Source organism: Lynx rufus, unplaced genomic scaffold, assembly GCF_022079265.1.
Source record: "Lynx rufus isolate CCGP_SWC_20201006 ecotype Redwood Valley unplaced genomic scaffold, mLynRuf1.p SCAF_6, whole genome shotgun sequence".
NCBI lineage: Eukaryota > Metazoa > Chordata > Mammalia > Carnivora > Felidae > Lynx > Lynx rufus.
Window position 1 is genome coordinate 71380522 of NW_025814878.1, and position 25524 is coordinate 71406045.

The 25524-nt window shown below is 39.6% G+C and overlaps 2 protein-coding genes across 3 annotated transcripts in view; one reads left to right on the forward strand and one right to left on the reverse strand.

Annotated features, from left to right (window-relative positions):
* The first annotated feature begins 121 nt into the window (after window positions 1-121).
* PGM3 (phosphoglucomutase 3) lies at window positions 122-23124 on the forward strand. 2 transcript variants are annotated; one of them, XM_047101324.1, is made up of 13 exons: window positions 122-191; window positions 1921-2126; window positions 3795-3979; window positions 5779-5846; window positions 10769-10902; window positions 11824-12019; window positions 14456-14613; window positions 15331-15414; window positions 17834-17932; window positions 19604-19720; window positions 20406-20528; window positions 21485-21658; window positions 22716-23124. In XM_047101324.1, exons 2-13 carry the CDS (start codon window positions 1923-1925, stop codon window positions 22791-22793), a joined length of 1620 nt encoding a protein of 539 aa, XP_046957280.1. In that variant the 5' UTR covers window positions 122-191; window positions 1921-1922; the 3' UTR covers window positions 22794-23124. The 2 variants fall into 2 exon arrangements, with proteins under 2 accessions (XP_046957280.1, XP_046957279.1); XM_047101323.1 differs by lacking the exon at window positions 22716-23124 and having other exon boundaries at window positions 21485-21757.
* DOP1A (DOP1 leucine zipper like protein A) overlaps window positions 20744-25524 on the reverse strand; it is a 112903-nt gene continuing 108122 nt past the window's right edge. The window contains exon 38 of the mRNA XM_047101322.1: window positions 20744-24155. Within this exon, the coding sequence (XP_046957278.1) occupies window positions 23850-24155 (306 nt within the window). The 3' untranslated portion in view covers window positions 20744-23849. The remainder of the gene's footprint in view (window positions 24156-25524) is intronic.

The window sequence follows — 25524 nt, forward strand, 5'->3', positions numbered from 1 at the left end:
GCACTACCAGCGAGGAGGAGAGGCGGGTCCAGCGGCCCCTCCCCCGCCGTGATTGGCTGGGGGGCGTGGCGGTGGGACGGAAGTCACGCAGGGCCACGTCTGCGGGTTCCGAGAGCTTCAGTTAGGTTGGAGGCGCCACGGCGGGGGAGCGGCTCGGTTAGGTGGAGGTGAGGGGGAGTCTCCAGCCAGAGGTGAGCGGGTGCCCTTAGGCTTGGCGGCGAGAAGGGGACTTCCCAGCCCGTAGAGGCTCGGCCTGCCGACGGTCTAGTGGGCCAGCTAGCGGGTTGACCCACGGACCGTGCGCCGGACACACCCGCCCAGGCGCCTCCAGAGCGCCCGGAGGGTCTAGTGCCCCTGGGCATTCTGGTCCAGAGGCCTGGGGGGCGGTGCGGCGTTGCGGGGGTGGGGGGAGGGAGGGTGAAACTAGGGATTGAGAGCCGGAAAAAGTGCGGCGACTTGGGGGCTGGGAGGAAAGCGGAACAAACCAGGGGTTGATAATTGAATGAAGGGAAGGGGGATGCGCGCAACTTTTTTAGAGTGGTCGCCGTTTGGACCTGTAAGTACTTTCAAAAAACAGGTTAGAGTGGAAGAGAGCCAAAGCATAAGAGACTCTTAAAAGCTGAGAACAAACTGAGGGTTGATGGGGGGTGGGAGGGAGGGGAGGGTGGGTGGTGGGTATTGAGGAGGGCACCTTTTGGGATGAGCACTGGGCGTTGTATGGAAACCAATTTGACAATAAACTTCATATACTGAAAAAAAAAAGCGTTCGCACCTTCGTTGAACGTAGTTTTAGGACCGAAAACGCATTGAAGGGTGGAAGCATTTGATCTTTTTTCTTTTTAAAAGACTTTCTGGATTTAACAGGACTGGTTTACGCCCTTATGAATAATCATGATATACTACCGAATGGTCAGTTTTTAACAAAATATATTCTTGCTTGTACAAGAGATTTGATCACTTTGGACCAAACTAAATTAGCTTGCTGAATACCAGCTTGTTCCAGTTGGACAAAAGCAAAAATTTTCTACCATTTTCTTTAACTTTTGTTCATTGAAGCATCGAAGGACAGTAAAGCAAATGAGACAGGACTGCTGTTCATCTCTGGGCTAATTGGAAATGGGACTGACTGGGGAAGTGAATAGTATATACAGCTGAGGTTGGAAACCCCAAGTTTCACTTAAAACTGTAGTATCCCAGAGAATGAAGTGCTAGTGGACTCAAGGACACTGTTTAAAATTAAAGGGAGAAAGAAGATGTTGCTACTGTCAGAGCTTAATTTAGAAGGGTGTCCTGGTCCTCTGTTAATGAAAATAGAAAAATCCACTGCAAGGTTTATTAGGAGGTCTGGGCAGTTTTGGAGAGGAAGCTGTTGCCCTTTGCTTTTCCTTTGGGAGTATGTCTCTGGTGTGGGAGGAATAACAAAAGAACCACACAGATTTTTCAGATATTTTGGATACGTAGTCCCAGTCCATTTGACATTGCGACCTTAGGCCTCAGTCTGTCACCAGCTACCCTTGTGTATTTATGTTATTTAACTGAGGTCCAGACTTAAGTTTCTCCGTTTATGAAATGAGATAATCTTTGAACTTGTAGAAGTCTACGAATCTATGTGTGGAATCTTCATTTTAGTTGAGAGTGGACCACTTAAAATTTTTCCTGGGTCCAGGAATAGTCCTGGCGACAAAACGAGAGAGAAGTTGGAGGGATAGTCTGGTGCTATCTGCCCTCGAGTGTACAATACAATTTGGGGAGGATCTTCTAGGTAATGCCTATCACCAGGACTTATTCTGCCATTCTTTCTCGAACCTTCTTTGTGGGCATTCAGAATGAGGCAGACCTCTTAGTTTATGGTGGCAGCTTTTAAAGCAAATGGTCCTTGTAACATTTCTTGTGCCTGAAAAATATTCCTTAATTTTGTAGACATGGATTTAGATGCTATTACAGAATACTCCGCATTACATCCCAAGCCCAGTGGACTCATTCTTCAATATGGGACTGCTGGCTTTCGAACGAAAGCAGAACATCTCGATCATGTCATGTTTCGCATGGGATTATTAGCTGTCCTGAGGTCAAAACAGACAAAATCTACAATAGGAGTCATGGTAACAGCATCACATAATCCTGAGGTAATGCTTTTCGTGCTCCGATAAAGCAAATCTTTATTTACAAGTACACATCTTAGTGTCTGAGCAGTTTGACCAAAAGTACAAATTAATTCTAGGAATGTTTGTGCTCCTTATGTGCCTTTGGGTTTGAAATGGCTTTTTCTTAATGAGTGGTCATTTAGCTCATGACTCCATAGAGGGTGTAGAGAGAATTAAATGAGACTCATTTCTTGGACTGTGTTCATATCAGAGAAATAACAGAATGTTCTTCCAAGTTAGTTGTATTGAGACAGTATCAGTAACAAAAAGTGTTACTTCTGTTAATGTAGTAGAGAGTAGAGAGATTGGAGGCAAGACGGGGAAGGGCAGACATTTGAAAAGATTCATTCAGAATGTCTTGAACATAGTTAAGACTGGTTTTCTGTAGTTAGGGAATAGCTTCCTGTTCTGAATGAACAGCCAAACGGGTGGCTCCAGATACAAAAGTGAGCTTTGGGCAGGTTATTGATGAGGTCTAATGGTTGTAGGGTTACGACAATTAAATTTTTTTCTCAAAGTATTCCTTTTGACATAGTCTAACTCTTCTGTATTGCCCATAGCCCACTAATACATGGTTTGAATAATATGCTTCTGTTTGGTAGCAAGGGCCTGAGATTTTTGCCTTTGTAGATAAATTTGCACCAAGTTTAAGTAGGTCTGTGAAGGATTATAACCTCCTCTTCCCTCCACACAGGAGGACACTGCTTGTCCAACTTGTAAACGTGGATCACTAGAAATGCATGTCTGAATGTCTAAATCACCATAATTGATTGACTTACGGGCTGAAGCCTATATTTATTGCTACTTCCAGAAGTACTTCTTAATACTGAGTTGTCTCCTTCAGTTGACAATCATTCTGAACTACAGTTTATTTCTTCCCAGAAATTTGAGCAGAACGGAATGGGGAGTCTGTTTTCAGCTTCTGTTACCCACCAGTTGACATATTGGCCAGTGTGTTCTTAGAGTACAGAGTCATAGTGGGGAGGAGCTCTCACTGCCCTCATTCTGCTCCATTTGCACCATGGTCATGTAATTGATGGTGAATGCACAGATGACAGCCTTTTAAAAACGCTAGTGTAGGGGTGCCTGGGTGGCTCAGTCGGTTGGGCGGCCGACTTCGGCTCGGGTCATGATCTCACAGTTTGTGAGTTTGAGCCCCGCGTCGGGCTCTGTGCTGACAGCTCGGAACCTGGAGCCTGCTTCGGATTCTGTGTCTCCCTCTCTCTCTGCCCCTCCCCTGCTCATGCTCTGTCTCTCTCTGTCTCAAAAATAAATAAAACATTAAAAAAATTAAAAAAAAATAAAAAATAAAAAAAAATAAAAAAGCTAGTGTAGCATAGTGGCTGTGGGCTTAAAACTAATACGGACTTGGTATTTTAATAGCAGCACTGACACTTATTAGCTATATGGACATAAGCAGATTTCTTGATTTGAATCCATTTTCTCAAAAGTAAGACTGGAATAATAATAGGATTATTATTATTATAAGTATTATAAAATACTTAGTCCAGTGCCTGGTATTCTGTACTGGTCACTGGTGAAGTCGCTCAGCCATCAGTGTCTTTTTTAGGGGAAAACAGCTTGAGTTTACTTCCTCAACTCACCCTTGTGAATGCTCGCAGATGGCTTATTGTTTGTTTTTCTTTTAAGGAAGACAATGGGGTAAAATTGGTTGATCCTTTGGGTGAAATGCTGGCACCATCCTGGGAGGAACATGCTACCTGTTTGGCAAATGCTGAGGAACAAGATATGCCGAGAGTGTTGATGGACATCAGTGTGAAAGCAGCTGTGAATCTGCAACAAGATGCCTTCATAGTGATTGGTAGAGATACCAGGTGACCATCAGAGTTACTGGTGAAAGCAGCTTTGGGGACTCCACATAAGTGATTAAATTAATGTTAGTGCCCACGATAAACTGAAAGAAGGAAGTAAAGTGGAACTGCCCTAAGAGGCTCCTCCACCTACCTGGCCTTTTTTTAGTAGGATGTAGGAGCTAAGTCTCTCTGTGCATCTTGGGTTTTGGAGTCTGAACCCCAACTCTGACACTATATAATTGAATAGGTTATTTAACCTTTTGGAGCTTCCATGTGCCCGTCTATAAAATGTTGATGATAAAGCCTAACACAGGATTTTTGTGAGAATTACATGACATAATGTATACAAAATACCTATTTCCTGACACGAGAGAAGTACTTAACAAATGCCTCCCGCCCCTTTATTTCTGTAGGTTTATTTTCTCCTGTAGAGTAAGAACACATTATAATAATATTTTTAGAGATTTACCTTATAATCTACATAATTGTTGGTTCATATATTTATATCATTTTTGCATGCTGGAGTTCACTGGAAACATTAACAATTTATTTCTACATACCGTATCCCCCAATCCCCCATCTGCAAGGGATACATTCCAGGACCTCCAGTGGATGCCTGAAACCATGGATAGTACCAAATTCTATATATACCATGTTTTTCCCTGTACATCCATAATTATGATAAAGGTGAATTTATAAGTTAAACGCAGTAGGAGATCAAAATGAATAATAAAGTAGAACAGTTACAGCAACATACTGTAATAAAAGTTATGTGGATGTAGTCTCTCTCACTCTCAAAATATGTTAGTGTACTGTACTCTTTTCTTTCTTGTGATGCTATGTAATGATAAAATGCCCATGTGAGAGAGGATGTGAGGTGAATCATATAGGCCCTGTGACATAGTGTTAGGCTACTGTTGACCTGATGATATGTTAGAAGGAGGGTCCTCTGCTTCTGGACTGCAGTTGACCCCAGATAACTGAAACCATGGCAAGCGAAACCATGGACAAGAGGGGACTATTTGTCATATTTGGCAGCTTTTGCTGTCCTTTACAAAAACATATTTTTGTAAAATGTTAGATTAAAAGTGTACTTTGAAACAGAAGCATTCTCTTTTATATAAGATCTTGTTTTGCCAGAGATCCTTTCTAAAGGAAATTTCCAGTCAGTGTCCTCATGGCTTAGACTGGTGTTTTATCCTTAATGTGTTACCAGCGAGACTTCCAAATACCATTGATTGTGGATTTATAGGTATCAGAAATAGCCTACTGATTTATGTTCTGAAACAAATAATTATCCCCCAGGAAAGCCTTCCCCATGTAATTGCCTCTTACCAATTAACTAATTTACATGATGTATAACATTATTTTCTACAAGGCAGTTATATAATTATTTTCAGATTGATAATTTGTTCCGACTTTTCCAAATGAAAAACAGGTTGCATATCTTTGGTGGTTTACTCCCCTGTACTGCATAATGCACACTGTTTGCATTCAGTATTTATTGCTACTGTTCCTAGGTAATGTACATGTTGTTACAGTCAAACTTGACCACATATTTGGGGATGGTGTAATCAGTGTATTTTTATATCTGTTTTCTAAATTTGTTTAAAAACCAAACTCTTTCTGAGAAATGTATTGTGAAAGATTGCTGGAAAATGCTTATACTTTGCCTATATCCTCTTTCCAGTGTTTTCAGACTTGACAGGTTTCTTATTATTCTGAAATATGTAGCACATAATTTCTGTATTTGCTTTCAGAATTTAGCAACTCTTGGTTTCAGGATGGGATGTATTATTTTCTTCCTTTTCTTTTTCTAGGCCCACCAGTGAGAAACTCTCACAGTCTGTAATAGATGGTGTAACTGTTTTAGAAGGTCAATTTCATGGTATGTAGCTATCTTGAGCTGTGAATTAAGTTAATCTTAAAAAAAAAGTTTTAAAAAGTTGTAAAAGTAGTAACATTTTAGAAAAGTTTGAAAACGTGGATAAAAAAAGTTTTGAAAAATGAACTCCTAGGTATTAAATACTAGTTTTTTAAATTTAGAAAATTCAATAATTTTTTTTCTTGGTGTGCATATTTTGGTTTACCTATAGGAGATTATATGTAAGAAATAATGATCTTAACTTCCTTTACTTTAGTAAATTTTCTGGTATGAAAACCTTTGAAGTTACTTAAAGATGTTCATTCTGGGGAGTATTCCCTAATAGCCGATCACATGTGGAATCAGCTGTTACATATCAAATCATGGTGCAAAGTCGCTTTGGCCTACTTACCATGATTTAAGTTTTGACAGGTAGTTTTTCCTATAGAATTACATGCAGTACAATGGAGGCTTGAATCCTCTTCTTACATCATCTACCATGCATGCCCCTTGTGAATGCAGTGACTCCATTGTGCTTGGAGGTGAATTTCCGTAGTGTCTCCCTACTTTCTTATTTAAAAATATCTTCTCTTGACCTTTTCAACCTCCTTTCCAGCCCCGGTGTGCTCGTTTCTTCAGAGTAATTCCAAGAGCTTGCCTTGGCTTACTTCTGTGCTTTTCTAGTCATTACTTATCCCACCGCAGGCAAAGTCTCCATCCTGGCCCCTTCAGTGAAATGTCTCTCTCAACACTCATCTCAATTCTAATTGCCAGATTCAGTGGCTGTTAAAAAGTGGGAATTCTTGGGATGCCTGGGTGGCTCAGTCGGTTGGGCATCTGACTTTGGTTCAGATGATCTTGCGGTTTGTGGGTTTGAGCCCCTCGTCGGCCTCTGTGCTGGCAGCTCAGAGCCTGGAGCCTGCTTCGGATTCTGTGTCTCCCTGTCCCTCTGCCCCTCCCCCACTTGCTCGCTCTCTCTTTCCCTCAAAAATAAATATTAAAAAAAAAAATTATAAAGTGGGGATTCTTAGCCTGGGGCCCAGGGTTTCCTGGGAAGTGTTTGGTTAAGCTGCAGGGATCTGGTGACAGAGTGTTCTTGCTACAGTGTGCAGAGTGTTACCTGTACGTGCACTTTTTTAGGTAGAGGATTCTTTGCTCTTGTCAGATAGATGCTCAAAGGGATCTGTGACCTAAAAATTATTTCCAGAATTTATATTTTGAAGTTTTTATTTTAGTTGCTGTCTTGATAGCTCTCCACACTGTGACCTCCTCCTTTCTTTCTTTAAGATTCTACTTCCTTGGCCACTGTCCCTTATTGGTCTTCCATTTGGGCCCTTTCTCTCAATTTGGGCATTGCATATTTCTTTCATTCTGCTTGCTGAATGATCATCTTTACTGCCATAGCTCCAGCTGTGTGAAGCTTAATTCTTCACTTGTTAGTTCAAACATTTTTGATTGTGTGCTATGTACAATTCTCCAGTAGTCTGTTTCATGCCAATCACAGCTTATCGTCAGAACCCCATTTTGCATCACGATGTGTGCATACGTACTTGTGTGTATAAGTGACACAAAAGCATCAATAAATAATACCTATACTGCATGACATGCATTCATCTGTTTTATTTTAAAAAAACACAAAAATGTTGGTTGTATCTCACTAAGTGGGTTCCATGAGCCCTGACAGTCTCAGGTCTGCAGTGATCTGCCCTTACCCCAGATTCATCCTGCCTGAAACTATTGTGTGTACCATTCTCAGAATGGTTCACTTTTTCAGCACTGTCATTCTAGCTATACAACACTTTTCTAATGTTTTAGTCTAGAAAAATTTGAGAGTAATTAAAAAAAATTTTTTTTTTTTTACCTTTCCCTCATTTCTGTCTTCAGCTTAGTGAAAGGTTAATGTAGCTGCTGCTTAGAGAGAACGGGGGAAGCTGGTAGAAGATAAGGTTGAGGAGGGAAGCAGGGGCCCTATCCTTTCAAGCCATGTAGGTTGCGGTAAAGATTTGGGTTTATTCCAAATGCACTGGAACTCCATTGAAGGATTTTGTGCGTAGGAATATGATCACGTTTCCATTTTAAGTCAGTCACTCTGGCTTTTATGTACAGAGAGACAGGAAGGTTGTAAGAAAGAAAAAGAGACTACTGTAGTTCATGTAAGAGGGATGATTGCGAGAGAAGTGGAGAAATTTGAAGTTAGTATTGACTTCAAAGGATTTTATGATACATAATGAGCTAGAGCTGTGAAGAATGGCTTGTAGGTTTCTGGGTTGATCAGTAGACTAGAAGAGTAACTACATAAGAGTCATTGTTTCTTGATTAACTGTATATAATAGTCATTTGTTAAATGTTTATTTGGTCGTTTTGATATTAGTCACGAAATCCTTTTGTTCCATCTTTTGGTAAGTCTTTTGAAATAATCGTTTTCCTCTCCTTATACCCCTCTGTTAAGCTAGGTTAAGCGCTGATCCACTTTTTTGAGCTCCTCCACCTCTTTCCACCTGATCCTTACGTTAGAGCCATGGGTGCCTTCATGAAATACCATTTCCATTGTAGAACTGCAGGGTTCAGTAACTTTTAAATGATCTTGTGCCTCTAGTCTAAACTTTGTGCTTGACTTTGAAGATCTGTGTTGGATTTAGTTACAGAATATTCACTGGATACTGGTTCATCTCTGTTATTTTTTCTGTTTCTTGTTCTTGGTACTTTTCTTGTGTGTTTAGCTATTTTTGACTATAAGCTGTTTGTTTTTCTTGGAAAATTATCTGTGGGACATTTTTGAGGTGTATGGTGAAGGCATATTTCTCTGGCAGAGTTTAGTTATTGCCTTTGCTGGGTGCCTGGGGGTGCGACTTGGCTGGTGGATGACAAGGTTCTTTGATGACAGAGTTCTTCTGGACCTCTGTGGTTACGTGAATTGGGGCTGGAAACCTGTGGGAGGCCTGTGTTTCTGGTGACAGCTCTTCAGGGATGGGTTATTTCCTGCTCTGCTTGGTGTCAAGACCACTCTTCTGGGAGTGGGTACTTGGGGCTGATTCACTTTGGACTCACCCTTGTTCTGAAGAGTAGTCCTTTGAGGCTTCAACTTCATGAGGGCCTGGCCTTCTACTGGGTGTCCTTCCTTTTTTTTTTTTCTTTTTTTTTTCTTTTTTTAAACCTTTAATTATTATTGAGAGACAGAGACAGAGCATGAGCAGGGGAGGGGCAGAGAGAGGAGGAGACACAGAATCCAAAGCAGGCTTCAGGCTCTGAGCTGTCAGCACAGAGCCCGATGTGGGGCTCGAACTCTCAAACCGTGAGATCATGACCTGAGCTGAAGTCTGACATTCAGTCAACTGAGCCACCCAGGCACCCGGTGTCCTTCTTATCTTAGGTCAACATGGACTTGTTTGTAGTGGAAGCAGTAAGTTAATTTCTGGTTTAGAGGAATGACCTTAGAAGCAAAACTGTTCAAATCTTGGAGTTCTTCCCTTCATAGAGATTTTGGCCTAATTTCCGCTTTAACTCATTGGCACAGCAATGCTTTTTAAAAGATTTTTCTTTTATCTGGCATTTTTGGTGGTTTTTGGGAGGGTTCATCTGAATTACATAGTTTGCAGTATTATTCGAACTAGAACTCAATTATTATTTTTCTATATTCTATTTTTGTTACCTGTCCATATTAAATGATTTTTTTATTAATAGTAGTCATTCATATTTCTTTTAGAATTCAGTATGTGCCCAATGTGTGGGGTTCCCCCCCCAACATTACCAAACAACCAATTTAATTCTCTGACATTATCTACTTAGAAGTAGGGTCAGATCCCACAGATTAAGGATACAGTGCCACATGACTCCCCATGCCCACTCTTTAGATGCCAGTCACGTAGGCTTCTGACAACCCCCTCCTTTGTTTTATTAATTTGCTAGAGTGCTCACAGAACTCAAGAGAAAAATTTTACTTACCAGATAGATTACTGGTTTCTTATAAAGGATATAACTCAGGAACAGCCAGATGGATGAGATACGGCAAGGTATGTGGGAAGGGGCACGGAACTTCCATGCTCTGGCCAACCACTCTCCCCAGTCTCCACATGTTTCACCAACCCAAAAGCTTGTCCTTTTGGGTTTTTAATGGAGGCTTCATTACATGGGCACAATCTGTTAAGGGATTGACTGTTGATATTTGAATGCAATCTAGCCCCTCTTTTCTGCTCTGCCTGGATTGGCAAGGGGGACCAGGAATATGGGAGAGGTCTGAAAGTTCCAGCTCTCTAATCACATGGTTGGTTCCCCTGGCAGCCAGCCCCATCTTTGGGTTCCCTTGGAGCCTCCCTTGTCTCATTAGCATAACAAAAGACAATTTCTACTCTCTTCACTTAGGAAGTCCATGGGTTTAGAAGCCCTGCTTAGAATGGAGACAAAGACCAAATCTCCAATTTTTTTTTAAGTTTATTTATTTTTGAGACAGAGAGAGCCCACACCCACGCACACACACACACACACACACACACACGTGTGTGTGCGTGTGTGTGCGTGTGCGTGTGCGTGTGTGTGTGTGTGTGTGTGTGTGTTTAGAGGGAGGGAGGTGTGTGGGGAGGGCCAGAGAGAAAGAGGGAGAGACAGCTTCCCAACCAGGCTCTGGCTGTCGGTGTGGAGCCCCACTCGATCCCAGAAACCATGAGATCATGACCTGAGCTGAAATCAAGAGTCAGGTGCTCAACGATCTGAACCACCCAGGCACCCCTGTTTCTTATAAATCACAGTATCATAATGTGACAGGCAGTTGTAATAACTTCAGTGGATATATTTATGCATATTTCTGGATAGTTTGAAAGTGTTTTTGTGTCCTCTGAGATGTTTTTATTTTGAAGATTTGTTGCTCTCAAATTCATATGGTATGAATCCATTTAAACATTTTTTTCTTTATTAAGAAATGTGGTGAATTGCTTTTTGTATTTCTATGACAGATTATGGCTTGGTAACAACGCCCCAGCTGCACTACATGGTATACTGTCGAAATACCAGTGGCCAATATGGAGAGGCAACCCTAGAAGGTTACTACCAGAAACTCTCTAAGGCCTTTATGGAACTTACCAAACAGGTAAAAATCTCGTGAACATGGTTAGAGTTTAAGTAAATGAATAAAATAAGATCAATTCAACAATTTATCTTAAGTAGATAGCTCATCACTCCTCCTTTTTCCAAAAATGCAGTGTATTTCCTTTTCTTTTCTAGGGCTCCACAAGGCTTGGCCCTTGTGTCCTGCTGTCTATTGGTATTTACTTGGCAAGGCACGTAGTACACGTAGTACATTCTGAGATCACTGTGGGAGAAAACCTGGTGGGGTTCTTAAGGTTACAGAAGTATTTATTCAGATGAATTTGCTCTTAAGGTTAATGTTAGATGCTACTGGCATCATACTTGAGGTGTCTGCTGTTGAGAAAGATTTTTCTCCTGTGTAGATTAGCTGCTTAAACCTCGATGGGGTTTGCGGGGTGTAATTTGATCAACAAATATTGAATATATGTTGTTAACCAAAACAGAGCCCTTGTTCTTAAATAATTTTTATTCTGAAGTGAGGGTGGGCCAGAGAGGAGACTGACAAAAAAACCCATACATGCCCAGTGGTGTTATGTGCTGTGAAGGGAATGGCAGGCATCATTCTGCTCATCCATCTGTATACTCATTCCCACATTTGAATGCCTGTCATGTAATATAGGCTGTAGTATTATTTTGAAGGGTCCCTGCTTAATTGAGGCTAAATTCTAGTAAAGCTCCATTTCCATAAGGTATTCAGTCAATGAAACTGTTCTAGTGTCAGTTTCCAAAAAGTTTTAAAGGCCTTTAAATTTCACTTTGGTTTTCTGCAATTTTCATCTGAATATGTATACCCTTTTGTTTCCCAGGGTAAAATAGATGAGTGAACTGAAATAATAGAAGATGTTTACATATACCTATATGTGCTATATGTTTCGCTTTTTTGTAACTTGAAATTTTTCTTCCTTATGTCTTTTCTTTTAAGACTTTGTGCAGCGAAGATGAATATAGATCACTTAAGGTTGACTGTGCAAATGGCATAGGGGCCCTGAAGCTGAAAGAAATGGAACACTACGTTTCCCAGGGGCTATCAGTTCAGCTCTTCAATGACGGCACCAAAGGGAAACTCAATCATTTATGTGGGGCTGACTTTGTGAAAAGTCATCAGAAACCTCCACAGGGTATGTAGAAAATGTGTTTTTAGAGTTCTTTGAAACCAGTCTTACTTAAGAGACAGAGGTGGCCAAGTGAGTTGAGTCATGCTGCTCGTCCTGGCACACCGCTTTAGACATCTGGACACTTTTCTTACTGTCCGTGCCATTCGAAACATGGTCTATGACCTTTGCCTATGAGTTACACGACTCCTACAGTGTGTAGGCAATGTCTGGGAGAGGGGTGGGGGGGAAGCAAAATCAGGAATTGGTGTTTTAAAGCAGTAGTTCTCAAACTTCAGTATGCGTGAGAATCATCTGGAGGGCTTGTTAGCACACAGATTCCTGGGCTCTACTCTAGAGTTTCTGATTCTGTAGGTCTGGGTAGAATTTGAGTAGGAAAAAAATTTGTCTTTCTGTCAAGCACCCAGCCTTTGTTAATGTTGCTGGTCTGGGGACCACACTTTGAGAATCCTTGATCTAAAGGATAGCAATAGTGAGTAGCATTTTTCACCTTACCTGAGTCAGACACACAATGGAAAGGGAATGCAACTTGGCTTAATTATAACTGTCTGCAAAATCTGTTTTCTCCAGTTGGTATATTAGGAGGAAGACTGTAGTTGTACTAAGAGGTGGTCTATGTTTAGCTGTGTTGTAAATCCTGAATTGTTAGCGGGTGGGCCAAACTTGGCTTACGGATGTGTTTTGTTTGGTCTGCTGTGTGTGTGTGTATTGCATTACTTGTCGCCATTTAAACATTTCATGATTTTACTTAAATATTAGAAACGCTGGCTTCTCTTTACCGATGTCAGAAAATGTCCATTCCCATGTGGCAATAATTGGCTGCCATAGAGTGGCTCCTGCCAACTTCAGACAGGACATGCATTCTTCAGAACTCCACAGACCTCATCCAGTTGCCTCTCTCCTTTACGTTATTCTGCCTCACTGTAGTACACATTTACATTTTTAGTTCGTCAGCTAGTTTGAACTCCTTTTTGTTGAATTGCTTGTTTTTGTTGAATTGACAGTTTGGTTCTAGGTCCTGCATCTGTCCATCCATCTAAATACTGAGCTCTTCTCTCCCTTGCTCTAAGCACGTGTGGTGAGAACAAAGGCAAGAGAAATGTAGCTGAAGTAAATCTTACAGCTTGCAGCGCACTGATGAAAACCTGAGACGTGCAGAGTGTGACATACCTCAAGGGACTTATGGCTGCCTTAATGTTGATGTTTTATTAGAGACTAAAAGCAACCTTATCTTGACAATAGCCAGATCTCTGTCAACCTCGCTTTTAGCATATAGAAATGCCTTAGAAACTTATGTTATCTCTATCCCCCGCCAACCTTAAAAGTATATAATCAGTCACTTCTCACAGTCCGAGCGCAGCTCTTTCTGCCTGTGGGTCCTGTCCCCTGCTATAAGAAAATCACCTTTTCGCACCGTAAAATGCCTTAAGAATTCTTTCTTGACCGTTGTGCTTGGTGGCCCCGCATCACGGGGCTACAGAAAGAACAAAACCATAGGCCCTCACTTTTCCTGAAGCGTGTGTTATGCCTTGTAGTCAACCTTATATTCATATTCCTCATGAAAGCCTCATGTTGGATTTGTCCACCTGCTGCTCTCATGGCTAAGGAGCAGCAAAATCTTCTAAGTTTGATGTGACAGTTGCTGAGGTTTTAATAACCCTATGCAAATTACACTGGTCATGTATCTCTCACAGGTTACAATTCTTCCCTCTAACTTACCAATGTTTCTTGTTACTGATGGTGTGAACAAATAAAAATCACTTCTACCAGAGTTGAAGCACATAACTCATCCGTTGATTATTTTTTATATCTAAAGGGCATCACAGTACTAGGTAAATTGCATTCACAAATAGTCTGTAGCTTTCACCAAACTATGGGAACTTGTCTTACCAAACCAACTGGTTTATAAAACGGAATTTTACGTTATTTTATATTTTTTAAATCTTTATTTTTGAGAGAGAGAGTGCAAGCAGGGGAGGGGTAGAGAGAGGGAGATAACAGAATTCAAAGCAGAATCCAGGCCCTGAGCTGTCAGCACAGTGCCTGAGGCGGGGCTCGAACTCACAGACTGTGAGATCTTGGCCTGAGCTGAAGTCAGATGCTTAACTGACTGAGCCACCCAGGTGCCTCTGGAGTTTTATTTTAATATTATATCAAGTTTCAGCATAGAATTCTCCTTTTACAGTTAGCTATGAAAGAATTTACCCTGTAAAAACTGCCAGTAAACCTGTATACTATTTAAAAATTAAGACATTGGTTTTTATTTGGAAGGATAATTTTAAGTACCTCTTGAAAAGTGATATGTGGAACACGTAAGGCCAGTTGTGATCATACTTTAGTGAAATATTTTTCCCTTGTAATTAATATAAGAGAAAAAACTTTTTATATTGAGTTTTATCCCTATTTCTGTGACTGAAATGCATTTTAAATTCTGTGTGCTAGGAATGGAAATGAAGTCTAATGAAAGATGCTGTTCCTTTGATGGAGATGCAGACAGAATCGTTTATCACTACCTCGATGTAGATGGTCACTTTCATCTCATAGATGGAGACAAGATAGCAACACTGATTAGCAGTTTCCTTAAAGAGCTCTTGTTGGAGGTATGGTAGGATGATTGACTGACTGCTCTTTAAAACAAGACTCACTGGTGACTAACATGTCTCAAAGGCACAATTTATACAAAGTTCCTTACATCTGTGGCCAGAAAATACAAGACGACACATGGTAATTTTAGTCATTTCACCATGGGGCACGGGTTTTCGAACCTGAAAGTAGCGCTCTTTTCTTCCTTATACTGGCAGAGTTTTATGATTCGAAGCTTTATGAAGATTTTGGTGTCTTCACAACTGATGCTTTAGTGAGCGTTCCATCATCACTCCCAAAGCTTTAAACAGAAGATTGCATCCTCTGAGAGATGTATTTACTGTGTTATAATGTGGTTAGTAATGCGAGAGAGGTTTATTCTCCTTTGCTCTTTTGGAAACCTTAGGCCAGCTTTTAGTATAGCATGTAATGAGAACTAGTTATTATAATGTGGAAAAAGCTATACTTTAAAAGAGTTCAATAACTACTTTTATTTAAAATACCAGAGAGGTCAGGAAATCACAAGCTTCTTTTGGAAGGAATCCTTGTAGAATTTAAATAACGCTCAAAAGTATTTTAGCTTTTTTTTCTGGCATACATGTAAATTTTCATTTTAGGCATTTATTGCATAAACTGGTAATTTTGGCATCCTTTAGAACTCTCATTATATGTTTGCTTTTGTAGTTAGTGTTTTTACTTTTGATGGCAAGGCAATTATCATTGTTTTTATCTAGATTGGAGAAAGTTTGAATATTGGTGTTGTACAAACTGCGTATGCAAATGGAAGTTCAACACGGTATCTTGAAGAAGTTATGAAGGTACTGAACCATTTCCATTTTCTGGTAGCTTCTTAATAATTCTATCTTAAGATATTTCTGTGAGGAAAACAATGCGGTCATACAAGTGAACAGGTCACAGTACATGAAGCTGAGCTGTTGTCCATTTAAGGGTAAGATATTAAGATACGGGAAAAAATTGTCCCTGGTGCAAAAAGGGAAAGAGACTCCCCCCCCCCACCTTTTCTTATGAATGTAAATGTTTTAAAAGGCTAAGCAAATTTTATAGTTAAGGAGTGTTTTCCCTAAGGGTCTAGAATCCCCTCACTGAAATGTAAACTTCCAGGGAAAATAGCATCCTGTCTCCCAGGCTCCTGAGAGTTTGTTAGTTACAGCTTGGAATCAGCCACATATATTTACTTGTTACCGAGATATGAGAAGATTTATTATTCTTTTGGTAAGGACTAAACACTGATTGCCATCACAATTATCAGGTAAATTTAAAATAAGTGGTCCTGTAAAGTCTTCTTGAGAAGCAGGCCTATTCGGTAGACATAGGGACTATTGCTTTGGGATTTCACAGGCGGGGAGAGAGACTCGGCTACTCTTAATACAACAAGGAAAAGTGGGAGAGGGGGTTGGTGAATGGAACATTACTAAGGAATCTTCAGGAGTCAGGATTCCGACTGAACATACCTTACAGGACTCCTGTTGAAGACAGGCCAGGGTGGTTAGATACTACCTGGGGTATGGTATGGGGTGAGGACTTCGATCAGTTATGGAGGGTAGGAGATTCTTGCTGAGACTGGACTCTTCCAGACATGCAAGGATAGGACCTCTTTGGGATCACAGGAAAAGTTTGTTCAGGGATAGAATCTGTTACTAGTTACCTTCAGCTATATTATAAAAGGGTGAGATTTCTGTCTGTAGTTCTTAACAGATTTCCTGTGGTGTGCAGCACAGTCTAGCTTGAGGTGTGTTCAGTAATCAAAACTGTTTTCTTACTCTTCTATAGGCAAGTTTTCTGGGTTGTTAGAGGAGGTTTTGTATCTGATTTTTTTCCCCCAACATCCCCCAGATGATTGACCATCCTCTGTACCCCATCACCTGCTCTAAGAGTTGGAGGGTCCATGGCCAAAATTATGTCTGTTTGCCTTTACTCTTTCTCACTAGCTAGTGTGTTTTCCAACTTTTGTGCATTCCTTTTCAAATTCCTGCATTTTACTAGTTTTTGTTGCTTTTGCACTCTTTTTAAAGCAGGGGTGGCAAAGTCCAATTCTTGTAGAATCTGGATAAGTGAAGAGAAAAAGTACAGCAGGTGCATAAGGACTAGGAAGAGTGTGCCCAGACAGGCCAGCTGCTGTCACATTTAGTCAGATTCTTCAAGAAAAGCTGAAAATCTAAGTTTTTATGTGACTCTCCTTCCTACTACTTTTTAAGTCTTGACAGCTGATTAAAAATTTAAAAGAAATAGGCAAAATAAAACACATCTGGAAGCTGCTAGTTTGCGACATGATTTAAAGTTGCAGTAAACACACTCAAGGAACTCCATTGGTGCCCAGTTGCCCACCATTTATCAGGGATTCTCAGTATTTGGGTTATCGTTTTAGTATTTCTTTTCTGTGTTAACATTTTTATAGGTAATATATACCCTGTTTAAGAAACAAATACATCAGAAACTGTTACTCATCAACCCATTCTCCTATGGATGAATTAAATATTTTTAGCTCTAACCTTTCCTGAGGTCTTCTAAATCCAATCAATGGCCAATCTTATTTGATCTTGATCTCTTTTGCGATTTGCCACTATCAGACTTATTAACCACTCTTCTCTCTCAGATCCATCCAAGGCTTAGGCTACCCAGTGTTGCTAGTTCAACCATCGTAATTTCTTAATGGGATTAGTCCTAGAAACCTCCTAACCAATGTCTTTTAATCTTCTAAGCCACGGGTTAAAAAACTGGCCTGTGGACCAGATCCAGCCTGCCACGTGTTTAATGAATAGTTTTATTGGAACACAACCATGCTTATTTCTGTATTTTCTGTGATTGCTTTCACACTCGTGGCAGAAGTGAGCAGTTGTGAAAGAAATACGGCTGTAAACTTTGAAATATTTATTATATGTCCTTTTATAGTAAAGCTTGCAGACCTCTGTAAACCATTCTCCACATTGTAGCTAATGGAGCTTTCTACACAATTGGATCATGTCACTCCCCCACTTACAATCTTTCAATATTTTATCCGGGGATGCTCCTCTTTCTCGCCTTGCTTTTTCCCTTGGTTGTGTATTTCTATAGTTGCCTTCTCTCACCCATACTAAACCACTTGGTATTTTAATTGCGTGTCTTCCTCACTAGATGGCTCCCGGTTTGTTCCCTGTTGTATCCTTCGGAGAGTAGGTATGTAATATGTGTTTGCCCATTGAATAACTGCTATTGTGTTTCTTTAAATATGTGTCATAGGTACCTGTCTATTGTACTAAAACTGGTGTAAAACATTTACATCACAAGGCTCAAGAGTTTGACATTGGAGTTTATTTTGAAGCAAATGGGCATGGCACAGTAAGTTCTCCTTAGTTACAACCAGCTTTAGCTGGACTTTTTTTTTTAATGATGGGAATTTTCTGAGTAGTAATACCTTATAATCGATTCCCACTTTGTTGAAATGATCAATATGATAGTAGAGTAAGATTGGGTTTACTTAATATATTCTTATGTGCGTTGAAACTGGTTTTCTTTTAGGTTGTTTATGATCTTTGAGTGTGAACAGATAATACAGTTTGTTCCTACAGGTTTTTTGTTTTTGTTTTTTTTTGAGAGCACGAGCAGGGGAGGGGTAGAGGGAGAGAGAGAATCCCAAGCAGGCTCCACGCTCAGCATGAAGTACAAAGTGGGGCACTGTGAGATCATGATCTGAGCCAAAATCAGGAGTTGGATGCTTAACTGAGCCACCCAGGCACCCATTTTTAGTTTCTTTAAAAAAAAAAAAAAAAAAAAAAGCAGTTCTTAATTTTCTTACAAGCAGATTGTTTATCATTTAAAATCTTTTCTTTGAACTGGCCATAGGTAGTGAAAGGGAAGTTCAGTAGCTGTGGTAAATTGAAAAGTTTTGGAATGCTTGAGAATTAAGTTATGAGCGACTAGAAATGAGTGTAAGTAGCAATAAGCATGTAAAATTTTTATGGTGCTTTTTGTAGGCAGAATATTTAAAGAATTTTTTGAGATATAGTTCACATACCTTAAAATTCACCATTTTGAAGTGTACTAAGTGGTTTTTAGTATATTCATAAGGTTCAGACTTTTGTTTAAACGTTTTTATGCCACACCTCATTTCATAAATAGATTGGAGGTAGCCAACAGAAAAGATGTTACCTAGGTCAGATTATTTTCATTAATTCTGAACTGGCTTCTAGAGGCCTTGATCATAAGAAAAATAATAATTTCTCAGGAAATGCAGTTAAAATATAACTTCAGTGATCTAATTAAGGCAGAGGTTGATAAATAATTTTAAAGGGCAGATAGTATTTTAGACTTTTGGCTCGTAAGGTCTCTGTTGCACCTGTCAGCTCTGCTGGTGTAAGATAAGGGAGTGTGTATGGCTGCGTTCCAGCAGAAATAGTGACCAGAGTGTAGTCTAGTTTACCAGCAAACATGTCATTTCATCAAGTGCTGACTATAGTATTGAGCCACTCTGAAGTAACTAAACTCATGGGCAAAACATTTTAAAATGACAGGAATCTTGAGGAACATGATGTATATCATATACATGGTACTATTTGCCATAATAAGATAAGTACAATGAACTCTTCTTTTATCTAGCTTATATCCTTTAAGTTTTTACAAGAAAACTCTACTAGTTGTGCTGAATTCTGTATTCTTTCAAGTAAAATGGATGCAGATAGGCTTAAAGAACTGGTTGCACAGAACTAATTCAGCTGACAGAGGGGCAAACATAATATATTCATCATGTACATTTGCCTCTGTCAGAGTGGTATTTTCTTTGTAATCAGCTCTTTGTATTTTGATAACCAGTTCTTTAATCCATGAAGGATTTTTCCCCCCAACTATTATCTTTTGGGTTCTGATGTGATCTTGTCAATTTCATACATTCTAAGGCTATCATTTTTCCCTTCAGTTTTTCCAGATTCATTCAGAGTTTCAAAAGTGGTTTAACTTGGATGACTGGGCACAAAGAGAATGTTTTACGATTGTGTGTTTATGCTTTCCTTGCAGGTACTGTTTAGTAAAGCTGCCGAAACAAAGATAAGACAACTCACAAAAGAATTAGAAGATGAGAAAAGGAAAGCTGCTGCTAAGATGCTCGAAAACGTTATTGACTTGTTCAACCAGGTCAGAGCTGGAGGGTGGTGGGCTCTTGGTTACTTTACCATTGTTCATAAGGTAGACAGAATAGTGTGTTGCATAAAAAAGTAGAAAAGTCCTGGCAGCTTCCTTGCCACAGTGGTATATACAGTTGAGATGGACACTGAAATGCAGTGATAGAACACTGATGTGCTTCCTTACCCCTGTATTTTATGATGAAAACTTGTAAGTATAATGAGTAGCTCACATCTAGATTCAAAACTCTGCTACTGTGAGTCTATGTATATGTGTCAAATCAGTGAGATTGGAGTCTATACAGTATGGCAGAGGAAGCAAAGAGTAGGACCGGAAAAAGTGACAGAACTAGTATTTGAACATCTTGCACGTAGTAAGGCACTTAACATACCTCAGTGTAATCCTTGCAGTAGCCCAGGGAGAGGGGTTGTTATAATTCCCATTTTGTAAATGAAGAAACAAAGGGCTTGGAGCTAGTTATCCAGTCTTAATTTTATAGATAAGGAGGAAGAGTAAAAGCAAGTTTCTCAAGAGCTAGTTTCAGTATTCTTTGTATAACTCTTTGTGGTCTTTCATTTCTCCACACACTCTAGTTTAATAATCTGTGTGAGGGTGGGGAGGAAGCACAGGATACTGTGATTTGTTTTCTAAGAGCATTCATATCCAAGGGTACACTTTCTTTCATTGTGTCTTGTAGGCAGCTGGTGATGCTATTTCTGATATGCTGGTGATTGAGGCAATCTTGACGCTGAAGGGCTTGACTATACAACAGTGGGATGCTCTTTATATGGATCTTCCAAACAGACAGCTCAAAGTTAAGGTCTGAGCAATATTTTAAAATGACTTCTTTTCTGAAAATTAACTAAAATGTATTATCTCCAATCTCTATATAAAAAATATTCCGTGTCATGTTTCATCGTGTACATGTAGATATTATAGAAAATGCCTTATATCCTGTTTTCCCACATCTTAATCTTAACCAGTTGTTTGAGAAGTATTTAGTTTACTGACTTGAAAAGAAAAAAGTGATACATGTTCTTTATAATAAAGATTTTATTGTGGAAAATTTAAAACAAATATAAATGTGGAGAGAACAAAAAAATGAAACCGCTGTGTTCTACAGATTTCAGCTATTGTCCTTCCCCATTCTCCATAGCTCCCATGTTATTTTGAAGCAATCCTGCTAGCCTATTATTGCAAGTGAAAATATTTCCTTTGAATTATTCTTGGGTCACGCAGAACTTCCTGGGGCTAGCTAGATGCTGAGAAGTAGGATCTCTGGGCTTAAATGGCAAGAAATTTTTTAAAGGCAGTTCATATAAATGCTCATTGATTTCTGTATGCCAGTGTACATACTCACCAACAGGATTTGTGAAAGACAATTAGAGGTAGTAAAGCCCGAGGTCACAGAAGTGGCTACTGATTGGCATATTTAGGAGATTTTTATCATGACCCTCTTACATAATAGGTTGCTGCTTTGTCAACAGTTTATAGAAATAGTTATTTGACCAGGGACTTAAAAATACAGTCCTTCCTGGCCACTATTGTAGTGGTAACTGTAAGACTGTGGAAATGTTGCCTGTTTTTGCTAAAGGCAACCTTTAAAGCTACAACTGAAATTAATAATCCTGATTTTGGCAGAAATAAAAATTATAAAATTTTAATGTAGTTGCACTCTGTGGTACAATAAGCTGAAATGTAGGTCTGTTACTGTTGAAATGGCCACAGTCTTTTGGTGGGAATTCTGTTGAACAGATATGAAATGCTTGTGCATAGGTTGCAGACAGGCAAGTTATTAGCACCACTGATGCTGAAAGACAAGTAGTTACACCTCCAGGACTACAGGAGGCAATCAATGACCTGGTGAAGAAATACAAGCTTTCCCGAGCTTTTGTCCGGCCTTCTGGTACGGAAGATGTAGTCCGAGTATATGCAGAAGCAGACTCGCAGGTAAGCTGGGATGGTTCTATTGAAAAAATATGCGGTGAGAGTCTGATACCATGGGTAGTGGGGGTCGTAGTAGGAGAGAAAAGAAAACTATTTCAATAGTGTTGCAGTCTCACTGTGATAATTGTTTATGGAGATTTTTAGGTTCATATTAAGACTGTAAGAGTACTTTCATCAGTCGTTGAACAAAATTAGACCAACTTAGTTTATTTCCCCAAATATTTTTCTTTTTATTCCAGACTTCCTATTTCTAACCATGGCATGAATAATCAGTAGATACTTTGCCACGCATTAGTCTTCTGTGGCCTGAAGTGGATGATCTTTTAAAAACTCCTTTAAAAACATAATCCTGTTGCTTTATGAAAACAACAGGCTTTGAGGTACATGTCTAAGTTAACTGGTACCATCATCCAGGTTGATGGAAATTCATCTTTGTCTCTGGACTTTTGATTTGTTTTTCAAAATAATTTCCTTTAAACAGCCTCGCTCTGTGCCTCTGCTCTTTTCCTAACAGGGTCAAGACTTCACGGTCTCGATTTTTTAAACTTTGCCCTCTTCACACACTCTTTTACTCTTAAACCCTTGATCAGTGTTTGCACAGCTAAGGCAGTCTAGAGTGGGTTGAATAGGCACTCAGAAGGGGGCCCTTATAAGGGAGCTGGCAGCTTTTTGGCAGAAGCTTAGGCCATCCCAGAATATAGTGAATAGAAATTGCTGGTGGATGGGGAGAGGCCATCTGGGACTTTAATGGTTACTTACACTTAGGCCAATTGTGGCCGTACTTTTAAGGACTAGGTTTTATTGAATTTATTCAGAATTTTGGAATAACTAATTTTACAATTTGATTTGATTAACCAAGAACTCACCGGATTTGGAAGAATTTGAGTTTTCCATTTATTTAAGAATCTTGGAATTTGTTACTGAAAGGTGAAAAAAAAAAAGAAAAATTTTCATCTGAGTATGCTAGTGAGACAAAAAGTTCTCTTCCCTTCCCTCAGAGTTGTAAGTTACCTGATAGATGCTGTCTTTCTCCTCTAATCTCCTTTTGTGTCATTTTCAGGAAAATGCGGATAGCCTTGCACGTGCAGTCAGCTTGGCAGTATTTCAGCTGGCTGGAGGAGTTGGAGAAACACCCTAACCAGGTTTCTGAAGATAATTTTTATATTCATGACAAACTGGATTTTTAAGAACTTTTTACAAAATAATAGTACTGCCACTAATGTGACAGGTTCAGACACATTTGTAATCATGTTTACGATGCACCTTACTAGATTGTTTCTAGATCTGTTTTTCTTAAACACTACCACAACTATTATTTAGAAATAGGGAAACCTTTTACCTGTTAAAGTGAAACTTGAACCGAATTTCAGTCTCACTAATGTAAAGTGCTCGGGGCTTAATCATTACCTTTATAGTACATTCAGGGACAAATTCATGAGGGCTGCTGGAAAATTAAACCTTACTACCAACTCCTTGGAATGTCTTTTCCATTGCCGTTACCTAACCGTGATCGTTATTTTGCAGGATTCACCATTGTTGATACGGAGGGGGAGGGTGGAGAAGACTTTACACAACCAATTTTTCCACAGCAAAATTTAGAATGATTCTTCAGTGACTTACCTCGTCACGTAACATCACCAGGAGTTCAGAGTGTGACATGGAGGTTGTGCATCTCTACTCTGTACTCAGGTTGAGATGCTTGTGCTACGTTTATGAGGATGCATAGCCCAGGCTTCAGTTACTCTTTATTCCTCTTAGTGCAGGTATGTGGGAGAACACTAACTGTCATACTTGACACCAAGCCTCTGCCAGAGAAGCGCCACCATTCTGATACTGGAATGTGGTTAATAATGGAAAGAAGATCCCAACGAGTCTAAATTAAACAAAGCCTGAAACCAACAGCAAAAAATGTGCAGTGTGTATTTTGCAGGTTTAAGACAACTCAGGACAATAAAACAATGGACTATATATGTATATATAGATCTCTCTTAGGCACCATAATCAATATGAGCCAACAATATTTAAACTTGATTCAGGCCACATTCAGACATTTGCTCTTATTTACAAATATTTAAATTAAATACAACCTGAAATGTGTTTTGTTACATACAAAAAAGAAAAAAAACCTATACAACTCAGAGCAATGTTTGTTTTAAATAATTACATTTAACTAAATGGAACCACTTGTGGTGCTTCAAGTTTTTATGACCCCTTCCAGAAAATCTTTTTCTACCATCTCTTCTATTTTTTGCCTGGCTTTGCTGGAAAAGGGTTTGTGGTTTTCCAGTTTCATGTCCTTATTCGGGAAGGTGTTTGAGTAAAGGATGGGGCTCCCTGAGTGTCCTACACATCGGCTGGTGACTTTGCTGTTGAAGACTTGGCTGAGTACATTGAAGAATGGCAGCAGCTGCTCAATACTGCGCACGGTGCAGATGGTAAGCAGCAAGTGCCCCGGCTCCCAACCCAACGTTCTCCCTGAGTTGTCTTCCTCTGGGTTTTTCTGTAGAAACACAAAGGGAATTGTTATTATAGAGATACAGTACGTGAGAACATTTAAAAGGGTATAAACATCAGCAACAGTTAACAAATACAAATGATGACATCAAGGCTCCATTCCAGACTTGATTAAAATCGTGCTTCTGACTGAAGCATTTTAGTGCCAATTATTAGGTACAGATAGAGGTGTCCAACACTGTAGTAATATTTTCCAACTGGAGTGCACAGGTAAGCTTAGCAGAGTCAGTTTTAGATTGAGTCAAATATTAAACATTTATGTTGTGCTTTGCATATACTCAAAAAGCTCCCAGATTTCTGGATTCCCACTACTGTAGTAACCAAGGACTAAATCATAAAGTGACTGCAGAAGAGGGTTAGGAAGAGACAAAAAAGTCTTCTACGTTTCACCATTAGTAATCAGTTAATTCCTTTGCAGCCAAATGGCTTAAACTTATTACTACAAGATGGTAGCATGGTTTGGAGGGAGTAATTATTTTCTGTGTGAGAGAAAGGAAAAGAGCACTCAGGAGAGACACTGCCATCTGTTTTTGTGTTGTGTAAACAACATGGGGAGGAGAGCTGCACCTAGAGTCAAAATAACTGGGTTAGCGTCTGGGCTTTGCAATTTAGTGTGGGACATCCTTGGGCAGGATACAGAAAATTCCTCATTTAAAAAGATGGGGAAATATAATCTGTCTTCTGGCAAAGAAGTCAAATGAGAGTGCAGGTGAAAACTGTCAACTAAATATAAACGCAGTTAAAATCATTCATTAAAACTAACCAAGAGATTAGTTTAGGAAGCCAGCTGGATTATATGAAGTTGTCGATGTCAGTCTATCTAGGAAAAGTTAGGAGAGAACTGGAGATGTTTTGAGTTTGGGGGAATCACAGATATAAAAACACACTTAGAATGAAAACAGACGTGAATTGGATAGAAAATGGGGGAAAAATCAGCAGGTGGGACTTAGAAAGCAGAACTGCCATACTGAGGAGTTTGCCTGTTGCTGAGAAACTTGCATTGTTTACCTAATATTTAATATCACTAGTTTCCTAGAGGAGATAGCAGATGCAAAATACAGCTTATTTTCCCGTATGCAATTACAAGGTTTTTCTGCTTATTTAAAAATGAAATCCCGAGAATGGAAAATAGATTTAAATTAAAAAGGAGCAAACAAATCCTCCAGTTCTCTATGGCCAGAAAAAAAGAAAAAAAGTAATTAACCTCAAACTATAGGATATAGAAAACCTCCTTCCATTCAAGAAAACTTGAATGCTGGTTTTAATGACCATCCTGGGAGACTGACTTTCACATCACTGGCTGCTGTTAAGTGGCTGACCACATCACCTATTAGTCCCCTGAATCAAGCTGCAAT

Coding starts and splice junctions, on each gene's coding strand:
- PGM3 (XM_047101323.1), top strand. CDS start 1,923: ATGGATTTAGATGCTATTACAGAATACTCCGCATTACATCCCAAGCCC. Junction 17,933..19,603: donor AAGCAAATGGGCATGGCACA/GTAAGTTCTCCT, acceptor CTTTCCTTGCAG/GTACTGTTTAGTAAAGCTGC. Junction 19,721..20,405: donor TTATTGACTTGTTCAACCAG/GTCAGAGCTGGA, acceptor TGTGTCTTGTAG/GCAGCTGGTGATGCTATTTC.